This window comes from Lactuca virosa, chromosome 8, assembly GCF_052849685.1.
Source record: "Lactuca virosa cultivar CGN04683 chromosome 8, Lactuca_virosa_CGN04683_v6, whole genome shotgun sequence".
NCBI lineage: Eukaryota > Viridiplantae > Streptophyta > Magnoliopsida > Asterales > Asteraceae > Lactuca > Lactuca virosa.
In genome coordinates, this window is record NC_136433.1 from 295,824,047 (window position 1) to 295,847,640 (window position 23,594).

At 37.1% G+C, this 23,594-nt stretch overlaps 2 protein-coding genes across 2 annotated transcripts; one reads left to right on the forward strand and one right to left on the reverse strand.

Moving 5' to 3' along the window:
* Nucleotides 1-1,179: 1,179 nt before the first annotated feature.
* LOC145131637 (uncharacterized) lies at nt 1,180-5,795 on the reverse strand. The gene is made up of 6 exons (XM_079066298.1): nt 5,459-5,795; nt 4,361-4,717; nt 3,384-3,913; nt 2,796-3,188; nt 1,881-2,094; nt 1,180-1,742 (listed from the first exon to the last, which is right to left on the reverse strand). Exons 1-6 carry the CDS (start codon nt 5,793-5,795, stop codon nt 1,180-1,182), a joined length of 2,394 nt encoding a protein of 797 aa, XP_078922424.1.
* Nucleotides 5,796-9,126: 3,331 nt separating this feature from the next.
* Nucleotides 9,127-17,399, forward strand: LOC145129327 (phosphoenolpyruvate carboxylase-like). Its single transcript, XM_079064024.1, has 10 exons — nt 9,127-9,383; nt 10,130-10,521; nt 11,222-11,306; nt 12,002-12,224; nt 12,791-12,894; nt 13,545-13,632; nt 14,002-14,156; nt 14,460-15,458; nt 16,167-16,553; nt 16,907-17,399. The coding sequence occupies exons 1-10, from the start codon at nt 9,216-9,218 to the stop codon at nt 17,201-17,203; spliced, it is 2,898 nt and encodes a 965-aa protein (XP_078920150.1). The 5' UTR covers nt 9,127-9,215; the 3' UTR covers nt 17,204-17,399.
* The last annotated feature ends 6,195 nt before the right edge of the window (nt 17,400-23,594 follow it).

Sequence of the window (23,594 nt, forward strand, 5' to 3'; positions counted from 1 at the left end):
GCCGATGATGACCAGACTAAGGTCTAGGCCTACAAAAAATTGGTTTAAATAGTTTCTGTTATTGTCAGTGATGTAAGACAATTAACCTTTTGGCTGGGTTGACATACAACCCTTTCTTCTTTTGAATGACATGGTATCATTTTCCTTTTATATCCCCCCTTATGGTTTTTCTGTACGGCTGTTATGATATTAAAATCCTTAGGGTCCTGCGAGTAACCTAATGAAGGTCGATGAGGAGCCTTAGTGTCAGAGATCCTTTGAAGACGAGGATCACATATGGGAAATTTCTCCTTAGGATAACCTGTTTAGATTATAGACTTCGTCAAAATTCTCGTGTAACACCGTAGGTTCAATGTATAACATGTTAATGTTATATTTTGGGGAGGATCCCAACTTGTGATATAATTCTTGGAAGGGATAACATGAAAATGTTACACTTCGATTGTATTCTCTAGGGAAAATTCCCAACATGTGATAACATGAAAATGTTAAAAACGTTGAGTAATTACTGGTGTAAGATCCCAATCTTTGATAACATGAAAATGTTATAAACCTTAAGTAATTACTGGGGTGGGATCCCGTTTTTTGGATAACATGAAAATGTTATAAACCTTAAGGATCTCAACTCATGTTCAAATATAAGAGGGTTGCCAAGCCACTAAATCGTGAAATGATCCCCTTACCCGTATCCCACAGTTAGATATCGTGCGTCCAAGCGAGGTGTATAAACCTTAGTTCATATGAAAGAGGTAATTAGCTCTTTAAATCTTAGAGGGGATTAAGTACCCTTAAGCGTGGGAGAGATGATTAGTCTCTAGCTTGTGTATATGATAGTTTAGATATTACACCATTAAATATAATGGAGTTTACCAAGTATTAAGGCATTGAGATCTTCATGTGTCAAGGTCTTTGTGTTTCATGGTATTCAATCTTGAGGATCCCGATGTTTCGGGATCTTCAATCTTGGGGATCCTTATGTTTCAGCTTCTTCAAACTTGAGGATCCTTAATCGTACGTAGTTCTGCATAGCAAACGTTAGCTAGGGGTGGGTGTTAGTATAGCTAACGCCCCTCCGATGCTTAAGTTAGTAATGTATTCGAGGAGAAAACAAGTAATAATGAAAATTTTAAGGTAACGAGCATGTGTACCTTGGTTTTGTTGTGGATCATTCGACCCTACTTACATGTAGTATGCTTTGAGGTGTAGAGCATTCCAGGATCTTGGCAGAACATCTCCTTCGAGTGTTTCTAGCCAATATGCTCCATTTCTTGCTTCAGCATCTATAAGGTATGGTCCTTCCCATTTAGGAGCCAATTTTCCTACACTAGGATCCTTGGTGTTTTGGAATGTTTTCCTTAATACTAAGTCTCCCATTCGAAACCTTCTGACTCTTATATTCCTACTGTAAGCCTTGGTGATTTTCTGTTGATGAGCAGTAATGCGTATTTTGGCAAGATCTCTAAGCTCATCAATAGTGTCAAGATCCTGTGCTAGGATCCTGTCGTTATTCTCTTTGTCTTGCAGTAAGTATCTTGCCATCGGGATCACTACTTCAGTAGGGATTACTGCTTCTGTCCCAAACACCAAAGAATAGGGGGTCTGACCTATGACCACTTTGGAAGTGGTCTTATCTGCCCACAAAACGAAAGGAAGCTCTTCTGCCCATCTTCCCTTCTTTTTGTCCAACATTTTCTTCAAATTGCGAACTACGATTTTGTTGCTAGACGCCGCTTGACCATTAGCTTGGGGATGAACAGGAGTGGACATTATCATTTTGATTCCCCAGCTTGTGCAAAAGTCCCTTGTCCTTTTGCTTAAAAATTGGGATCCATTGTCGCATATGATTTTAGTCGGGATCCCGAACCTGGTCAAGATATTACGTTTAATAAATGAGACTACTTCTTTGTCTCTTACCTGAATGAAAGCCTCAGCTTCAATCCACTTTGAGAAGTAATCAGTCATTACTAGCATGAAGACTTTTCCTCCTAGGGCCACCAGTAATTTTCCCACTATATCATTCCCCATTTCATAAATGGCCATGGGGAGATAATTGGATGTAGAGCTTCTGCCGGTTGATGTAGGATGTTGCCATGTCTTTGAAAAGCATCACACTTTTGAGCATGTAGAAAAGAATCTCTCTTCATAGTTGGCCAGTAGTATCCTGTTCTTAGTATCTTGGAGTATAAAGATCTGCCCCCAGCATGATTGCCACAGTCTCCTTCATGTATGTCTTTCACGACCTCTGCAACCTCAGGATCTTCCAGGCATCTAAGGTATAGACCTACCATTGATTTTTTATAGAGTTTGTCTTGGATCACAACAAATCTTGAGATACTTGTTCTGAATACTCTCACTTTTTTTTGTTGGTGGGATCGTGCCATTTTGGAGATATTCCATAATGGGTTGGTTTCATGATTGTGAACTTCTTCGAGGATCCTGTCCATCGGGGTCCCCTTGGGGAAGGATCCTAGGGTCAGGATCTTCGATAGTTGCTATGCTTGTCGGATGTTCAGGTCTTCTGATTTGTCAGAGAGGGTTTCTATGGCTGGGGTTATTATATAGGTTATAGGAATCTTTGTCTCTGGTGGGATTCTAGGGGAGGATCCTAAATTGGCTAATGCATCTGTTTCTGTGTTTTCTTCTCTGGGGAATTGGGTTAGACTGAAGTTCTCGAAGTCAGAAGCTAACTTTTTAAGGATCTCTAGATATAATGCTAGATATAATGTTAATCTTTCACCTTTCACTACATAAGATCCATTGAAGTGATTGGTTAGTAATAAAGAATCAACAAATACCTGAAGATCCCTGATTTGAAGGCCCTTAGCCAATTGTAGGCCCATGATGAGTGCTTCGTAGTCTGCTTCATTGTTGGTAGTGTTGAATTCACAACTAACTGCTTGGGGTAGGAAGTCCCCCTGTAGCGACTTTAGTATAATCCCTAGCCCTGTTCCTTTTTGATTTGAAGCTCCATCTTTGAACAGTGTCCATTTTCCCAGGTGTTCATCTTCTAGGAGTTGCTTTGCTTTCATTTCTACTTTGCTTTGTGGATCATCACTAAAGTCAGCCACAAAGTCTACTAATGCTTGTGACTTTATGGCCGATCTTGGTTCGTATCTGATGTCAAACGTGCTTAGCTTCACCGACCATGTTTCCATGGTCCCCGACATTTCTGGTTTTCTGATGACATTCTTAAGAAGATAATTAGTTTTTACGTGTATAGTATGTGTTTCAAAATAATGTCTTAGTTTAGTAGAAGCGGTTACTAAGGCAAGAATTAATTTTTTGATGTGAGAGTATCTGGTCTCAGGATCCAGGAGACTTTTACTTACATAGTAGATAGGATGTTGATCCCCGTTAAGATCCTTGGTCAGAACGACACTTACCGCCTTTGAAGATACTGAGAGGTAGAGAAGAAGTGGTTCTCCATCTATAGGCTTTACTAGTAGTGGTGCAGAGCTTAGATATCTTTTGAGTTCCTGGAAGGCTTTCTCGTGTTCCTCCTTCCACTCAATTCTTTTGTTCTTTTTCAAGATATCGTAAAAGGGCTTGCACCTTTTTGGGGATCTTGAAATGAACCTGTTGATTGCTGCTACTCTTCCAGTTAGACTTTGGATGTCTTTTGTCCAAGACGGGGATCTTAGTTCCATGATTGCTTTAATTTGTTCTGGGCTTGCTTCTATCCCTCTTTTGGTTACCATGTATCCGAGGAACTTGCCTGACTTCATTCCAAAGTGACATTTGAGTGGGTTCATCTTCATATTGTATTCTTCCAAGATATCAAATGCTTCCTTAAGGTATCTGAGGTGATCTTCGGCTTTTATTGAATTTACTACCATGTCATCAATATAAACTTCCATGGTGTCCCCCAACTTGTCTTTGAACATCCGATTCACCAACCTTTGATATGTTGCACCTGCATTTTTTAGACCGAAAGGCATTGCAGTGTAACAATATATACCTGTTGGTGTTATGAATGTTGTGTCCTCCTAATCGGATGGCTCCATCTGAATTTGTTGGAATCCTGCTGAAGCATCCATGAAAGTCAGGAGCTCGTGGCCAGCCGTCGCTTCTATCATGGAGTCAATGTGTGGTAAGAGGAAAGGATCCTTAGGACAAGCCTTATTAAGATCCGTGTAGTCTACACACACTCGCCATTTGCCATTTTTCTTTTTTACCACAACCATGTTAGCCATCTATCGTGGGAACTTTACTTCTTTGATCATCCCTATCTGGAGGAGTTTTTCTACCTCTTCTTGAATGATTTGGTTTCTTTCGGGTGCAAACTTCCTTCTCTTTTGGTGTATTGGTCTGAAAGAAGGATCAATATTAAGGTTATGAGTGATAATACTCTTGTCTATACCTGTCATATCTTCGTGTTTCCATGTGAATGTCTTGCTTCTGGTTCTTAGGAAGTTCACTAGATCTTTTTCGATATGCTCAGGTATTGAGGATCTTATAAGGACTTTAGCTTCAGGATCCTCGATGCCCAGGGGCACTTCCTTCACGTCTTGTTCCTTTGTTTCTAGGACATGTTGTGCCTCCTGCCTTAATTGATATGCTTGTTGAGGTTTGGTCGTATATTTCATAGAGGTTTTATAGCATTCCTTCGACTCTTGTTGATCTCCCATGATCTTCACTGTTCCCCATGGAGTAGGTAATTTTACACACTGATGGTATGTTGATGGAACTGCTTTCATCTCGTGGATCCATGGTCTACCTAGTATCACATTGTAAGAAGATAAGGTGTCAGTAACACAAAAATTTTGTATAGAGTTTACCCCCTCTATGTATATTGGTAGCTTCATCTCTCCGATCGTGTGTTTCGTTTCCCCGCTAAATCCTATGATGACTGATGATTTCTTGATTATCTCTGATTCTGGGATGTTCATCCTTTTTAGTGCGTCTAGGAGTATGATATTGACCGAGGATCCTCCATCAACAAGGATCCTTCTGACGAAGTGGTTGGCCATATACAACGTTATTACGAGTCTGTCATGATGAGGATCCTGAATTCCTTCCCTGTCCATCTCGCCAAACATAATCTCCTTTTCATCACTGATCACAGTATTCCTTTATGGTCTTTCTTCCTTTTCTATTTTATAGATCTTGGCTTGTCTTTTCGCCTGGAAATAAGAAGTACCACAGATGTTAGATCTGCCCGATATGACGTTAATTATCTTAGCGTCAGAGGGTGGGGATCCTAGTTTCTCTAGGATCCTGCGACCATCCTGTCTGTTCTCCTTGTATTTTTCTCTTTTTCTCTGGAGGATCTCTTTAAGGTGTCCTTTACTAAGGATGTAGTTGATTTCTTTTCTTAGGGCTATGCAGTCCTCCGTCATGTGGCCAAAGTCTTCGTGGTAAGCACATCATTTGGACCTGTCTTTCCAAGTGGTGGATTTGTTGTCCCTCTTTGGCCATCTTGCTTTGTCTCCAAGGTCCTGTATAGCATGAATTATACCTGAAACATCCACAGAAAAGCAATAATCAGTGATCTTAGGAAGTTCTTCCTCTTCTCCCTCATCCTCGAGGGTATTGACCCTGTGATGATCCGGTTTGGAATAAGGCTTCATTTTGTAGGATCTTGGAGTTGAGGATTTAGCCTTTCTATTGGGACTCTCATATTGACTCGAATGGTTGCTTCTCTTCTGAATTTCTCTATCCTCTTCAATCCTTATGAACCTAAATGCTTGGCACCTGACCTCATCCAATCTTTTGCATGGGGTCATCACAAGGTCTTCATAGAAGGGTGAATCCTTCATAAGTCCCATTTTGAAGGCTTCGACAGCAGTGGCCATGTCGATATTGGGGATGCTCAAAGCTTCCCTGCCAAACCTGTTAACGAACTCCCTAAGTTTCTCGTTAGGATACTGAACCACTTGATAGAGATCACTAGTGATCTTTTCGAAGGTTCTGCTGCAAGAAAACTGGTTATTAAAGATATTGACTAAGTGTGCGAATGAAGTAATAGAGTATGGGGGAACGTTTAACAGCCATTTGAGGGCTGATCCTGTAAGGTTCAAACCGAAGCCTTTGCATAAGCAAGCTTCCTTTAAGTGTCCCGGGATGGGGATGATCTCCATCTTTTCTCTGTATTGAGCTATGTGCTCTTCAGGATCCGTAGTTCTATCGTATAACTTCATGCTGGGGGTTTGGAAGCGCTTAGGAACTTCGGTATCGACTATCGCTGGAGCAAATCCTGAGATCCTGTGACGAGAGATGCTTCCGGTATGGGTTGGACTACTCCGGGTACACTTGAGATCATCTACCTTAGTTGTTGAAGTTCCCTAGCCATGTTTGGATTTATTCATAACTTTATCATCCGACGTCCGTTTTCATCTGTCTTTATATTGTTGAGTTCTTATTAACGAGATCTTCGATTCTTGTTTAGATTGTGTCGGCTAAAAATCGATCGATCTAAAATTCGAATTCCGGACTGTGCACCGCTATGCTAAATCTTAGAAATTCATAACTTCCTCATACGAAGTCAGATTTGGACGTTTTTGTTGATGCACACTCTCGGTTTAACGTATACTATGACTTTTGTTAAGATCGTTAAGGCTAAAATTAATTTATCAAAAATTCACTTTTTACGTTATGTGGTGTCGTGCCGGTTTAGCCGTAAAACTTCGACATGTCATAACTTCTTCGTTATAACTCGGATTTCAGCGTTCTTTATAAGTACGGAACCCTTGTGACATATACTATAACTTGGTTAAGATTATTTTTTCGAAATAATCTTCTATCAAAAAGTCATTTTTGACGCTTATTGTCTCTAAATTGACCAGCCCAAATTTGCGGGTGTTACATTCTCATTCTCTTGATATCCACTGCACCGTGCATCCATACATCAAATCACCATAGCCTTCTTTCACCATCTTGAACACTAGATCCCTATCCCCAGCCTTCTTTCACCATCTGTCTCTACCTTTGTCGAAAAATCACTACACCGCCATGGGAAACCCTAGAGAATGTCGTTGTTGTTCTACCTGAAAACCCTTGACCCACGAAGCAGGAGAGAAGGAACATATTAAAACAACAAGAAAACCAATCAGAATCCTAACAAGAAATAACATACTTATTTCACCATGATGAAGATTCCTTTTTCCATGTCCCGTACTTTTTTCCCTCTTTGCCATAACTTCAAGGAGAAGTTCCTTGTACCATTAACTTACTTCACCATGATACCATTCAAAGTAACCACATTCTTCATCTTCATGAGGCTAGTACCTGCACCTAAAGTATCTTCTACCAGGATTCTTCTCACTCGTTGATATCTTCATTGGGACTGCTAGTCCACAACAACACGTCCTAGAGGGACCATTGGTTGACTTGTTTACCCCAGTTTGGGATGATGATCTGAGAGAGAGAGAGAGAGAGAGAGAGAGAGAGAGAGAGAGAGAGAGAGAGAGAGAGAGAGAGAGAGAGAAAGAGAGAGAGAGAGAGAGAGAGAGAGAATATTTCATAACCTCGTGAAAAAGTGAAGATCGATTGAGGGAAATAAGAATGGAGGAAGTTAAGGTTCATTTATAAAGTTTTTACTGCATGATCTTAGATGGTTGCTGTATAACCTAATGACCTACTCAACAAAGTGCAAATCAGTTGACTTGGCAACCGGTAAAATGGTTACGTTTAAAACAAAATTTATAATGCAGATGTCAAATTTGAGACAAAAAAATAAACAATGTCTAATTAAATTTTTTATATAAACTTAATGTCTTTTATACTATTTTTCTTATTAATAATCGAATAATCACTTGAAAGATGGAAATATAATATAATATAGGATATTACAATCTTGTAAACAGGGGCGGACGCAGGAATAAGTAGCAGTAGGTGCACAAAAAAAATCCTGATAAAATATAACAAAAAAAAATTACGCGTGCATTAAACATAACAAACTATTGTAAACAAACTTCGTGAAGAGCAAATTGGTCTTTTCATGGGCAGGTTCTTGGTCTCTTGGAGTATTTGTTTCCGTGTTAGTTGTGGTTGTACAAAGTTTTGAAGGCAATATTACCAAAATTTCATTTTGAATTAATGCATTTTTATCAGTTCCATTGTTTAAAGCAAAATATAATATACAAATGCCAACTAATAAATGCATTTTTATAAGTCTATACATTTTACATTGAGAAGAAATTAAATAGAAAATGGTCACAAAGAATTTGAATATAACTCTGATATACCCAATTGTGAATGAAAATATATATTAAATATGAAGAATGTTGAAATGAATTTTAGCTCGTGGGAGCATACGTGTTCTAATGGAAAAAAAATGATTTTTTATCAAATGGTTGTCAAGTTAATGAAAAAGTAAACGATTAAATATAATAATTTTAAACATGGAGGAAAGTGATTTAGTTGAGTTTTATTCAAACGACTTAGTTTTAACAATGTATATTAACCAAGCGGTATGATTTTGTTGGCTAGAGATTTTTGAGGGCTCATAACCAATACTAAATAAAAGGAAAAGTGAATGTAAAAATAAAATGCTCTTACTTTACAGGTATGATTTTGTTTTGTTGGCAAAAAAGAACTTGACGTGAGTAAGATTTGAACTCGAGTCCTTTTCCAAAAAGAAAAACTCTAACCTGCTTCTTTGACCAACTTAGTCATCTCAACTTTTGATTATACATATGAACTATAATAATAATATCCTCGTTTCTTTATAGGTGCATAATAATAATAAAAAAGTTTTTTTTCTTTACAATAATATGAAAAAAATCCAGTAGTTGCCGGTTCAACCCCGTGCACCACTATAGATCCGCCCGTGCTTGTAAATAAGAAAGCTATTGACAATCATACTTTCGTTTATTCTATTCTCTCAATTTGTTAATAAATTTCTTCTTTTGAACCAATTTTAATTTCTTATCCAAGGTTTAAGGACTAGATTCTTATGCGGGGTTTAAGGACCTTTCTAGAACCACATTTTCCATCTGAAATCATCCACATAATCCCACTCGAAGGGGGACGTACCTTCACGAAACAATCTTTATCTTGCTGTCACGAGATTCATTAACCTTCGAGAGTTCCACCTGTAATCACCCCCTTCATGAATTCCATACTTTTTTCTCTCACATTTCACTTATTAATGCTTATCATGCTTTCCCCAGTTTAATCCGTGATTGCAGTTGAAAAAAATCACCTCTAAAAAATACTTTTTTTTTTACTTCATCGATCACAGACAGAAACCTCGACAGAAAGAGTTTTGTGAAATGGCGAGTCGAAACTTGGAGAAGATGGCTTCAATTGATGCACAGTTGAGGCTGTTGGCACCTGGTAAGGTGTCGGATGATGATAAATTGGTGGAATATGATGCTCTGTTGTTGGATCGATTTCTGGATATTCTTCAGGACTTGCATGGAGAGGATATACGCCGAACGGTATTCATCTTCTCCTTCATTTTCATTTAAAGGTTATGTTTGTTTTGATTTTGTTCTTGGACCTCTGCTACTTCATAATAACATTTTGTTACAGAGCATATACAACTTGAAGTTGTAATAATCACTTTTTACGTTGGAATGTTTGATGGATTCTTATTATTTAAGGAAGCTACTGCTTAGTAGTTATAGTCTACCATTTCGTAATGGTATCAAATATAAAACATATTTCTAATGAAATAATCAGGTTTGTTTTTTCAAAATATATACAATGTCCAAATAGGGAAAAAAACGAAAATTGAAAGGACAATTCTATAATCAGGCAATTTATAGTGCGTTCACTAAAAAAAAGTTGAAATTAGAATGATATGATAGAAAAACTTAAAGTAAGATGCTATAGCACACAAATAAATGGAATTTTCAAAATTCAAAATTATGACTAAATATTGAAATTCCTTCTAAGCACCTATTTGGATAAGACCATAATTTTCAAAATTCAAAATTATGACTAAATATTGAAATTCAAAATTAAGACCATAACGGAAGACATTTGCAAAAACTTCTAAATTTAGAGAAATGTTGAAATCCGAGAGAATCCTTGTCGTGCCTTTTTTCCACCTTTTTGGATAAGACAAAAAATTGCAGTTTCAGTATCAGTCCAATACATGTACAATAAGTTTTGTCTTATCCTGTCTGCAAAAGAAACAAGTTTGGATCTTTGTTGATCTTTGCTTCTTTGTGGGGCATAGGTGCAAGATTGCTATGAACTTTCGGCTGAGTATGAAGGTAATGTCGACCCTAACAAACTGGAGGAGCTCGGGAGAGTGTTGACAAGTTTGGATGCTGGGGATTCCATTGTTATGGCTAAGTCTTTTTCCCAAATGCTTAATTTAGCCAATTTAGCAGAAGAAGTTCAAATAGCATATAGGCGGAGAATCAAGTTAAAAAGAGGTGATTTAGCCGATGAGGCATCAGCACCAACTGAGTCAAATATCGAAGAGACATTCAAAAGGCTGGTGGGTCAACTCAAGAAATCGCCTCAAGAAGTTTTTGACTCTTTGAAGAATCAAACGGTGGATATTGTCCTCACAGCACATCCTACTCAATCCATCCGTAGGTCTTTGCTTCAGAAACATGGAAGGTCCGTATTTCCTCTGAAAAATATTATATTTTAAGTGCCACTTTTTTTTTTTTTAATAATAATTTTAGCTTAGTTATTATGTCATTTCATTAATCCTTGTAATTCATATATTTTTTATCTAGAGAAAATGTTTTAGGAGGTCACCCAGCTATAAAAACTGCAAAAGAAGCAAGTAACTTTATATTCAATGTCATTTACCACATGAAGCCAAAATAGTTAAAAATGATGAAAATATGCTTGAGCTATATCTGTTTAGTGATCAAAACATAAAATGTAAACTCTAAGTGCTTAATATTAATCAGGGATATTTTTTGTAATTGACACCAAAACCAGCCAAATAGTTGAAATTGAAAATACCCTGATCATAAATATATGGCGATCATTACTTAAAAAGTAAACTTCAAGTACTTTGTTATGAATAATGGTTATTTGTTTCATTTGTCGATAAAAATGAGGAAAATAACCCTGATCTGTTTTTTTATTTGGTGATCAAAATATAAAACGTAAAATTCAAGTACTTAATCAGAGGTGTTTTTTAATCATATTGGGCTGGATTTGGTGTATCCTCTTTGGCATTTATTATAGTTGAGTGGGCCTAAGACTTATGGAAATGTTGGAAGGCCTCTGTGGGCCTTTTCCTTTTTTCTTAATATAGTTTGTTTATTCTAATACCATGATATACTGCCTGAATCTTGTATAGAATTCGGAATTGTTTAGCCCAATTGTATGCCAAAGACATCACTCCAGATGATAAGCAGGAGCTCGATGAGGCTCTACAGAGAGAGGTATGTGTAGCAATTGATTCCGATTTTGTACCATGAGTTTTGTTAGAAGAGAATTAGGAGATTTTAATCATTACATGAAAGCAGGGTCTGCCCCACACTGGGGGTGGGTCCCTGCCCCCTCAAATAAAATAAGTTGTTTAGAAAAAATATTTTTGAATATTTTTATGTAATTTATTCCAACAAAAAGATAAAAAAATATATAGAACCACTTACTTTAATCACTAACAACATAGATAAATAATAGTACACAGATTCAATTTATCTAGGGTTAAGTTAAAAAATTAGCAACGTAAATAATTGATTTGTTATTATAACATCAAACTTTCATATATTATTATAGCATTTCAGTTTGGAAAATATACCAAATTATAGCATTGTCATTCAAATACAAATCAATTTTGCATTGCTACAGTGTCCTAATAAGAAGAAAAAAAATGCTATAATTGGGTAAGGTTTATCAAAAAACAACACCTTAAAAAATGAAAGTAGGAGGGTATAGTACACAAAGAAACGATCATATATTGCTATATTTTGCTCTTAGCCCATTTGTCTATGAATAATGAACATTGATGAATATTTTGAAGGTGTTTTTGTGCTATTTTCCCGCTACCACTGGTTAAGTTTTTGTATTGTATAGAAACAAATGAAAGTAGGATGTTATAAAAGCATCTTTAACTTAATTTCTTTTCATGTAGATACAAGCTGCATTCCACACCGATGAAATCCGGAGAACTGCACCCACTCCACAGGATGAGATGAGAGCAGGAATGAGTTATTTCCACGAAACAATTTGGAAAGGCGTTCCAAAATTCTTGCGTCGTGTTGATACTGCTTTGAAGAATATTGGAATTTGTGAAAGGGTTCCTTATAACGCCCCTCTTATTCAATTCTCTTCTTGGATGGGTGGTGATCGTGATGGTAACTATCTTCAACTTTAGATCTTAATTGTTGAGTGGATAAATGATGCTTCAAGTGGGGCTGAATGGAAGAAAATGCAATTTACTTTTATATATTTGTTCATGATCGCATACTACTTTAATTTTTTTATACTACGATATTGTACTTCAATTTCCTTTTTTTATAGAGACATTGTACATTGAAAAATCTACTCAGTTATAAACATTATAATTTCAATTTTTTTCGTATTTGCCAAGCTATGGCAGTGAAAATTGTTAATATTTGTACGACATTGCTATTACTAGGTAGATTTATCAAAGTACATTGTTGTTTCTTTCACTTAACCCTAAAATTTTTTTTGAGAAAATAACTGCACACTTAGGTAAATGAAAGGAAATAATAAATCTTGGCAATTTAAAAAAAAAAAATCAGACTTAATGTGGTAAGTCCCATTTCCATGACTTTCTTTATTTAGCTTGTTATTTATGTATTAAGTCAAAAGGAAAAGTTGTCTGTAGCATTCGTAAGTACTCATTTGACATGATTTCCTAAATATATCATATCAACTAAACTTGATCATGTTTCAGGAAATCCGAGGGTAACTCCAGAAGTTACAAGGGATGTATGTTTACTAGCCCGCATGATGGCTGCAAATCTTTACTTCTCTCAAATAGAAGACCTCATGTTTGAGGTAATAAATATCACTTTTTTGTCTCTTTGGTTTGCGAAAATGTAAAAAGAACATATGATGTTTCTGTTTTACTTAGCGGACTTAATGAGAACACAAACTTGATCCAATAAGCTATATATGCAGTGTTTCTTTTTGAGTTAATACAAAAATAACAACCTAATGGGGAAAATAAGGCAAATGAGGTTTTTCTCATCAACTCTCGACAATTTATAAGTTTATTGATTTTCCTTCCATTTACCCAGTTGTGTTGTCAGTTTGTCAAAGAATTTTGGAACATCATCTATCAAACAACACTTTATCCAGACAACAATAAATGGGGAAAAACAAGGCATCTATACTCTATTTTGCAAAGCAATATTAGACATAAGGTGGCAGATAGAATGTTTTTCACATTAATGTTTCCATAGTTCATTCAAAAGTGGACTTTCTTGTATATACGTATGGCATTTTCACAAAAAGCGATGGTTAAGTAGTTTGCAATGAAAAGTCATTTACTATCTTTTGAAGCATTAGTCACATGTTTATAGTTCAATGTAGTCCTTTTCTTCCTAAAATTGAACTTTCAAACTAAAATCTCAATGTTTCTTGTGAATGAATGAAGTACTATTGTTTATCATTTGTTTTTGTTCTTTTTTTATCACTTGTGGCAGCTCTCTATGTGGCGCTGCAATGATGAACTTCGTGCTCGTGCTGATGAATTGCATAGAACCACAAAGAGAGATGTAAAGCACTATATTGGTATGTGACTCAAGCATTCTGTCCATTATTAGGCTTTGTTTGTTACTTGGGATGGGACCACCAGACAAGTTTTCTAGGGATATATACATTGATGTAGAGGGCATTTTTGTCATTTGAACAAACAAGAGATCGAGAGTGAGTTTTGTCCCACCTTTTTGTGCGAGACATAAAGTTACAACTTTTGTCCCATTGACATCAAAGTGAAATCATGCAAACGCAACATGATCAGTTTTGTCCTTCACTGTCTCATGTAACAAACAAAGCCTTTATGAACTTTTATCTTACAAGAATCACCATCTTATATTCTTCAGTTTTATTATCTTCGACTTATACCATTGAAATAATCATATATTGGTCTAAATGTCATAGAATTCTGGAAACAAATTCCTCCAAGTGAGCCGTATCGTATTATTCTCGGTGATGTGAGGGATAAGTTGTATCATACTCGTGAACGTTCTCGTCAATTATTAGCCAATGGGGTTTCTGATGTACCCGAGGGCAAAACTTTCACAAATGTTGAGCAGGTTTGTGGGTCTGAAAAACTTCTAAGTCCTTTTCCAGCATCATCACGTAATCTTTTTTTAGTCTTTCATTTTCCAGCATGTGTTATTTCTCTTTTACTTAATGGGGACAGATTTTAATTCAGTAAGCTATATACGGGTGTTTGATCCAAAAAAAATGACTTAAACCTCATTAAGTCTTGGGTTATTACAAATTTCCGTCGATTGATGTTCATATTCAGATTTCCAAAGTGTGCTGTCTTTTTCTTAAATATTTTAAAACATCCTTTATCAAGGCCTAATGTTGTTTTCTCGTTTTCCATGTAGTTTCTTGAGCCACTCGAGCTATGCTACCGATCACTCTGTGCATGTGGTGATCGACCAATTGCTGATGGAAGCCTTCTCGATTTCATGCGTCAAGTTTCCACATTCGGGCTTTCACTCGTTAGACTCGATATCCGTCAAGAATCCGAACGCCACACCGATGTCATGGACGCCATCACAAACCACCTCCAAATCGGCTCTTACCGAAATTGGCCCGAACAACAAAAACAAGAATGGCTCTTATCCGAACTTAAAGGCAAACGCCCTCTATTCGGCCCAGACCTACCCAAAACCGAAGAAATCTCCGATGTTTTAGACACATTTCATGTCATATCCGAACTCCCATCCGACAATTTCGGCGCTTACATCATCTCAATGGCCACCGCACCTTCCGATGTCCTTGCAGTCGAACTCCTCCAACGCGAATGCCATGTCAAAACCCCGTTGCGAGTCGTCCCGTTATTCGAAAAACTCGCTGATCTCAAGGCGGCACCGGCCGCCATGGCCCGCCTTTTTTCAATTGATTGGTATAAAAATAGAATCAATGGGAACCAAGAAGTCATGATTGGGTACTCGGATTCCGGCAAAGATGCCGGGAGATTCTCTGCTGCTTGGCAATTGTACAAGGCACAAGAGGAGTTGACCCTAACTGCTAAACGGTTTGGGGTGAAGCTCACGATGTTTCATGGTCGTGGTGGGACCGTGGGCCGAGGTGGCGGTCCGACCCATTTGGCGATATTGTCTCAGCCACCAGATACGATTCATGGTTCACTTCGGGTCACGGTTCAAGGTGAAGTTATTGAGCAGTCGTTTGGGGAGGAGCGGTTGTGTTTTCGAACACTGCAACGGTTCACAGCGGCTACACTTGAACATGGGATGAATCCGCCGATTTCGCCTAAGCCTGAATGGCGTAAACTTATGGACGAGTTAGCGATTATTGCTACTAATGAATATCGTTCCATTGTTTTTCAAGAGCCCCGATTTGTCGAATATTTCCGCCTGGTAAGTACTTTAATTTTCATCAGGTTTTGGTTTAATGAATATCGTATTTCCTATGCTGATTAAAAACATTAAACTACTTTTGATTGTTTGGAAAGGCCATTTTTCCCACTGACTGGGTTTTGAACTTAAGTTAGGTTGTTCTGCTAAATTCAAAAAATAGCAACATACTTTAACCGTGTTATTTTTTAGCTTACATTAATCTTTTAGGCCAAATGTGAGAATTAGCAATAAACTTTCATTTATTTGTGCATTATGATATCTTGCCTTTTATTCTATTACAACATTCTACTTTCATTTTTCCTTATAGAGACATTGTGATTTAGAAAATTTACCCAGTTATAGCAATGAAATTTGCATTGATTTTAATGACATTGCTGTAAATAGGTAACTTATTCAAAGTACAATGTTGTAATTCAAAGAAGTAAAGCAGGATGTTATAATAAACAAATCAAAGAAACTACATTGTTATTTCTTGCATTTAATCTTAGTTTGTTTGATTAAAGTGAGAAATGTAGGTTGGATCCTATAATAAATAAGTCAAAGAAAGTACGTTAGTTGTTTCATGCATTTAACCATAGTTTGTTTGATCAAAGTAAGAAATGGAAGTAGGATACTATAATAAACAAATCAAAAGAAGGATACTATAATAAACAAATCAATGAAAGTACATTTAACCTAAGTTTGTTTGATCAAATTCTTAATAAACAGGCAACACCTGAGTTGGAGTACGGTCGCATGAACATAGGGAGTCGACCATCAAAACGGAAGCCAAGTGGTGGGATCGAGTCCCTTCGTGCAATTCCATGGATATTTTCATGGACTCAAACAAGGTTCCATCTTCCTGTATGGCTTGGCTTTGGAGCCGCATTCAAACATGCCATTGAAAAGGACTCAAAGAATCTCGAAATGCTAAGGGAAATGTACAACGAGTGGCCTTTCTTTAGAGTAACTATCGATTTAGTTGAAATGGTGTTTGCCAAAGGGAACCCCGGGATCGCTGCATTGTATGACAAACTCCTTGTTTCCGAAGAACTTTTGCCGTTCGGTGAGCGGTTGAGGGCCAATTATGAAGAAACTAAAAGCCTCCTCCTCTTGGTAATTCATGAATGCCCTTTTCTCTATCTTCCAAGTCCCACCCCTTTTTATAATTTTGTGAAAGTACCTAATTGCCCTTAATGAAGCTTTGGATTCAACTTCCACGCACCTCAAAGATGATCTTTTTCATACAATATAATACAAACTTATTAATAACTTTTTACCAAAGCACAAAGGTCACCATCTAACACTTTATATTTAAAAAAAAAAAAAACAATTATTGAAAAGCACTTTATACTTAATATATTTAACTGATTTATATCTCACACGATGATCATGAGCATGGTATTTGGGATTGTGGGCTAGCTCGGTGGTTGCGGAAGAATAATCCTTTTTACCATGATTTTGTGTAGATTGCGGGACACCGAAATCTGCTCGATGGCGATCCGTATTTGAAGCAAAGACTTAGATTACGAGACTCTTACATCACAACACTTAATGTGCTTCAAGCATACACCCTGAAGCGGATACGGGACCCTAGCTATGATGTAAAGCTGAGGCCACATTTGTCCAAAGAAATAATGGAATCGACTAAACCGGCTGCAGAGCTTGTGAAGCTCAACCCGACAAGTGACTATGGGCCAGGGCTTGAGGACACACTTATCTTGACCATGAAAGGTATTGCAGCTGGAATGCAGAACACGGGTTGAGCATGGCTGCTGTGGTTGTTCGGTTGTTCCTTGTTCACTGGTTTAATGTTAACCAAGGTCTGGTTAATTTGTATTTCAAGATGTTGCGAGTATATCTTAATGTTGAAACCTATGTATGATATGAACTTATGAAATGATCTTTCCATGGATGTTTGCTGGATTATTGTTTCTTATAATATAGTAACATTTAACATTATACATACATTTGAAAGATGATAGAACTGCATTACGGTGACAAACGGGCCTGAGGTTGAGACTTATTACAGATATACGGTGTGATACTAGACCTAGCTCGGAAAAAGGCAGGTCATAGGCTGGTTCCTAAGTTTTTGGTTAGAACTGGACCTGCACAAAAACAAAATAAAAAGCCTAAAAACCCCTATAAGGCAGAATACTTAGAAGATTACGACTATCAAGAAAAGTTTTTATCATAAATAATCCTAAATTTTAAAAAAAATTACTAAGACTATTATCATTTCTAAGTTAGAGAAGTCTAAGGACAGTTTGAGTGCCGGTTCGAACTGATTTTCATTTGGCTTAGATCGTGTATTTAAAACTAAATTACGTACTAGTTTTTTTTTGTAATCTTAAACCTGACCAATCCAACTTCAAACCAAAACAAGACTGTTTCAGGACCACTAGATTCTAAAATTGGTGGATTGGCTTCGGACTACTGGTCTAGACCGACTTGAGACTCCTCGGTCCAAACCTGACTTTGTTTGTAGTCTATTTTGGAGACTGGTCCGGACTAGTTTGTAGTCTAAAATTGGTTGTAATTCGTAAGCTAGGGATAAGCATTTGGACCGGGGAACCGGCCGGAACCGGTACCGGAACCGGAACCGGAACCGGAACCGGATAGAACCGATCGGGCCGGGACCGAGACGATATTCTTGTGGATTTTTGGAACCGGAACCGGTAGAACTGGCAAAAACCGAACCGTATATTGTTATTTCTCGAAGATCGATTCCAACAATAAAGACACAGCAAGAACCAACCGGAACGGGTAGAACCGGCGGTTCGGTTCGGTTCCTATTTTCCACAAAGTTCGGTTCCCGGTCCGGTTCCGGCCGGGCCGGTTCCAATGCTCATCCCTATCGTAAGCCATGGTCGTTTCAACCCCTTTTTAGAATATTGGTTCCTAGGGATGAGCATTTGGACCGGGGAACCGACCGGAACCGAAACCGGAACCGATACCGGAACCGGAACCGGAACCTGATAGAACCGATCGGGCCGAGACCGGGACGATATTCTTGTGGATTTTTAGAACCGAGAACCGGTTGGAACCGGAACCGGTAGAACCGGCAAAAATCGGAACCGTATATTGCTATTTCTCGAGGACCGGTTCCAACATTGAAGATACGGCAAGAACCGGTTCTACTGGCAGTCCGGATCGGTTCCTATTTTCCACAAAGTTCAGTTCCCAGGCCGGTTCTGATGCTCACCCCTATTGGTTCCTATGGCCAAATGATTAGTTGTAACATCCGCAAAATCGTCTTAGAAGTTTTTGTTTTAGTGAAAACAGTTTTTTTTGGGAAAATAATATAAAAATAATAACTAAAAGTTAATAAAAATATATAATAAAAATAATAATAGAAATAAAATAGAAGTTTAATAGAATTAAATTGAGGAAGTTATGTTATAGGGACCAAATTGTCAATTCATGAAATTTGAGATTCGACTCTTATTGACCACATAGGATTTGAATGCCATAATTATATGGGGTTGGGTTAATTATGTAATGTATAAAGTAACTAGTTTGTCTTCAGTCAAAATGGTGGTTTAGGTGTAAGCCTTTGAAGTTGAGGGACTAAATGCTCAATTCAATGATAGTTAAATTTAATGGAGAGTTAACTCATAAAATGAAATAGGATAAAAAATGTTAGACATATTAGGGGGATGGTAATAATGAAAGGATGGAGGGTTAGGAAGTGAAAATGATTAAAATGTAGCTATAAACGCAAAAATATGACCTAAAATATATGATATATGACTCGGTATTGCGATATCACAAGTAAGGACACAAAGGGAATAAATAGGAGAAAAGTAAAAGGTGAAGATCAACAAGATAGTACAATTGAAAAAAGATCCCATTGATTTTGTTTCCTAATCTACAAACATGTATAAAACAAAATCAATCACTTTCTCTTGATGACCACTTCTACTCGGACGGTCGATCAAACTGAAAGTAAGTCGGATCACTTCATTGGTTGGATAGCTTAAGGTCACTTTTCTTGTACTATCATGACTATTTCTATACATTTAAGAAGCAAAGGGAATTTTTGTAAACCTTCCATCAAGCTTGCATATTTCTATAAATTTGCTCATGTACACTCCTAAATTTATTTCTAAACAATGCTATTAGACTTGGACCATTTATATAATTTTGTTAAACATGGGGATCATTTCTATAATTTTACTTAAGAGGGACTATTTATGTAGTTTTGTTGAAACACAATGACAATTATAAATAAGATCTTGCGTTGGCACTATCTCTATAGTTTTTGTGAAACATAGAGATATCTAGTTTTTCTATTAAAGAGGGGTCATTATTATATTTTGTAAAACATCGGGTCTAGCTCTATAAATTTGCTTGGATAGAGACCATTTTGTATTTTATAGAATTATAGGGACAAAATATGAAAATTCATTTGATATAGGGACCATTTATGAAATATTGTTAAATATTTATGAAATTTCATAAAATATAAGGAACATTTCTGTAAATTTAAATTAGAGGGAAAGTTGTATAAATATACACCACTTCATATATTATTTTTTCTGATTTTACAAGCCTTGCTATCTCTTACAAAATAAAGTACGACGGAGGTCGGAAGGGGTTTTTGAAAGTCAGAAAGATTTGATGTGAAACGCCGTTTCGGAGATTATCAAAAGGGTGATGAGAAACTCACACGTGGATCATACCTTGAAAATGAAAAACATACACTTTAGATGCTAAGGCTAAGGGGAGTGGTAACACTCCTAACACCTTGCCACGTCAGATTTTGAGATGTCACCTCATTTTTGACAATTTAGCACTTAATCTTAGCATTTGGTAGGGAGTGGTAACACTCCTGACACTCCATTTTTTTCTTTTTCAAATTCAATTAAATTACTTTATTTTAATATAGAAACATTTTTCCCTACCAAGCTTTTACCGAAAATTAAAGATCAAAACTAAAAGTATATTTAATAGATGCCATTGCTACATTCTTATATAGAAAACCATATACCTAAAATATATCTATCCTTACATTCTTATATATGAAAACAAAATACAATCTCTTCCTTGATGAAACATTTGATCGGTTTATACCTAATAACTAAAGAGAATATACGATGGCTACAAATCAATTGCTATCAAATCCTTCAATCTCATTCTTCTTTTCAACTTTGCTTCATCATGATATTCAACTGTTAAAATATACTAAACCACAAACCAAAAGAAAAAACAACAATTTCATCAAACTAAAAGATTACAAAGCTTAGGGCTAACTACACATAATATAAACAACATTTTGTAGGCGTAATTCAGGAAAAAGCCCACAGGGGCATTTTAGGAAAATTGCTTTTATTATTTTTTGTTTCCCGGTTTTAGAGTATGACTCAAACTCTTTTTCTTTTAGTATAAATATGCTACGTTTATAGGTATTTAGAATGAAGTTTTTTCAGCAATAAAGTTTTATTTTCAACCAAGCAAAATCACAACTCCCGCTTTCTTATTTTCCCTGTAATCGCCCCTGTTTCATCTTCTTCTTAACTGTCCAGTTTCTTCCTTCCCGTTTTTGTTCTGTTTTCTTAAGCAACAAGGCTGCATCAGGTATCCATCAGGTTGAAACCTTACACATTTGTTCATATATGAGCAAATGCTTACAGAGGCATAAGCAGGATAGTTGTTTGACTAGCTCTATTTTTATCAAAGGCTCTTAGTTTAGGAATTAGAAACTAAATGTAACCCATATCAGCCGAAATTGTTACCAAAAATTTTGAGTTCCAATTTCCTAAATCATGAAAAAATTGCATCCAAGTTATCGCTAATATAAAAAGTTAGATCCAATCAGGATTCCGAAATCACACTACAATAATCTAACTTTCAGTTTGAACAATGACAAAATTAAAATTAACTTATGTGCAAAAAAAACTAACCTGAATATTGAAGAGTGAATGAACGTTAAGTTGAATGGTCATCAAACGATGGGATGGAAATCTTGTTAGTTACACTGCCACTTCAGTGGATGAGTATAATCAATTAAAAAAACATGAATGAACAAAAAAAATAAAGGAAGAACAATTTAATTGAACGATGGAATGGAAAATCTGTTAGGATTTGGGAGAATCTAGATTCAAAGGTGAAGGTGGATGGAGAGAAGTTGTGGTTCTATTACCTGTCGTCGGAACAATCGCAGGCAATGTCAACGACAAATTTTGACAACTCGAATCCTGAACATGCTTGAACAATTTCTCCCTTTGTGCAATTTGTTATCTTCAATTCCGAATTTAATCAAAATTATTCTCGTTGGAATTATACAATTGTACAGAAAACCTAGATTATCACCAAAAAAGAAGAAGGGGACCGTGTGTGTTTCTCCTTGGCCGATAGAGCAGAAACGAAGAAAGCCATGAGAACTTCAAACCTGCAATCAACGATGAAAAAGAAGGGAGCGCTCCACCAATCAGCTTCCACCCTCACCTTCTCTCACTTCTCGCCAAAATCGTAACGAGGATCGGATGGCGATCCCCCTAGCGAGCGCTAGGGGGCGGTGTTCATGGCTCGCTAGCGAGCGTAGCGAGTGGGCTTAACATCCCCACTCCGCTTAGCCTAAGAATATAAATAGGGAACTGATAGGATAAAATAGGAACCCTAGATCATGAAATTATTAGGTAAGTCCTCCGATTTGTTTTGCATCTCGTTGTCTGCTCTTTGGTGCTGCTCTTTGGTGCGTGTGATATGAACACTTGGAAGCATAAACTAAACTCGAGATACTAAAGCTTGGGGTTTTCTTGTAAGTTTGGAATGATAGGTATGAATCGTTGTTTGTGTGTCTTTGGTTTGTTTCATTATTTGTATCGTTAACAAGAGAAAATTTGAAACTTTTAATGGTTTTGAAGAGATGTAAGGCTATTTCAGGAATGACTCTGGGCTTTAATTCATGGTTCACTCAACCTCACGTCGCCCACCTCCCCTCGGTTTCCTGGGGCGGGATGACCCTACTAATTAGTTCTGGTTGGATTGTTACCATATTTGAGTGATGGTGCAGGCCGTGCAGCCAACTATGGATGGATATGCAAATCTGCTGTTTTTGGTTTGATTTGAAGTTTATCCATATGTATGTGCAATTTTTTATGCATGGTTGTATACCATTGTTGGTTTAGTTTGGGTGATTCAAATCCAAACATGTATAGTTGATTTTTGGTTTTGGTGATTTCACACTTTTATATGTATATAAGATAAGATAATAAGATGTTTGTGGAAATTTGATGATGTGTTTTTATGGGTTTGAAGGGATGAGATCAAAATTAGAAGATATTGCGGAGTTGATGCAGATTATACAATCAAGGTTGCCGGTTATAGAAGCGGCCCGCACAAGTGTGTTGTCCAAGTCATGGCTACACGCTTGGTCTACAATCCCTACCCTCAGGTTCGATGTTAGAAGAGAAGAGCATGAAGTTGGTGGATGTGGACCACACCCTTATAAAGTATCTCCCTGACAAATCGAAAGGTTTGAGCTTGTGATCGACATCGAGAACCAGGAGTCGGCTTCTCTTGCTGAAAAATGGATCGGGCCAGTGGCAACCAAAACTTATCTTAGAGAGATTTCCCTCTCAATCTTCCTTTTGGGTGCCTCGTTTACATTGACAGATGACATATTGGCAAGTGCGAACCTAACTAAGATAAAAGTTAGAGCTTCACAGGCGAGGAACCATTCTCTTTGGATGACAACGACTCCTGTGATCAACTGTGTGTCCCTACGAGAACTGCACTTGGAGGGTATGGATCTGCGCATAAGTGAAGAGGCACTCCATGGCATATTGTCGTCTTGTAGGTTGCTTGTGAAGATAGTGCTTTTAGGTTGTTGCAAAGGGTTCAAGACGATCAAGGTTGAAAACCTACCATGTCTTTACGAACTAAAAATAGGTTTACATGTTATACATGACTTTACTACTTTGGAAATCAGTGATGTCCCGAATCTTGGTGTGTTTAGCTGCGATCAAGATGTACAATCTTGGTGTGTTTAGCTGCGATCAAGATGTACAATCTTGGTGTGTTTAGCTGCGAATCTTGGTGTGTTTAGCTACTGATGTCCCGAAATCAGTGATGTCCCGAATCTTGGTGTGTTTAGCTGCGATCAAGGAACATTTCTGTAAATTTAAATTAGAGGGAAAGTTGTATAAA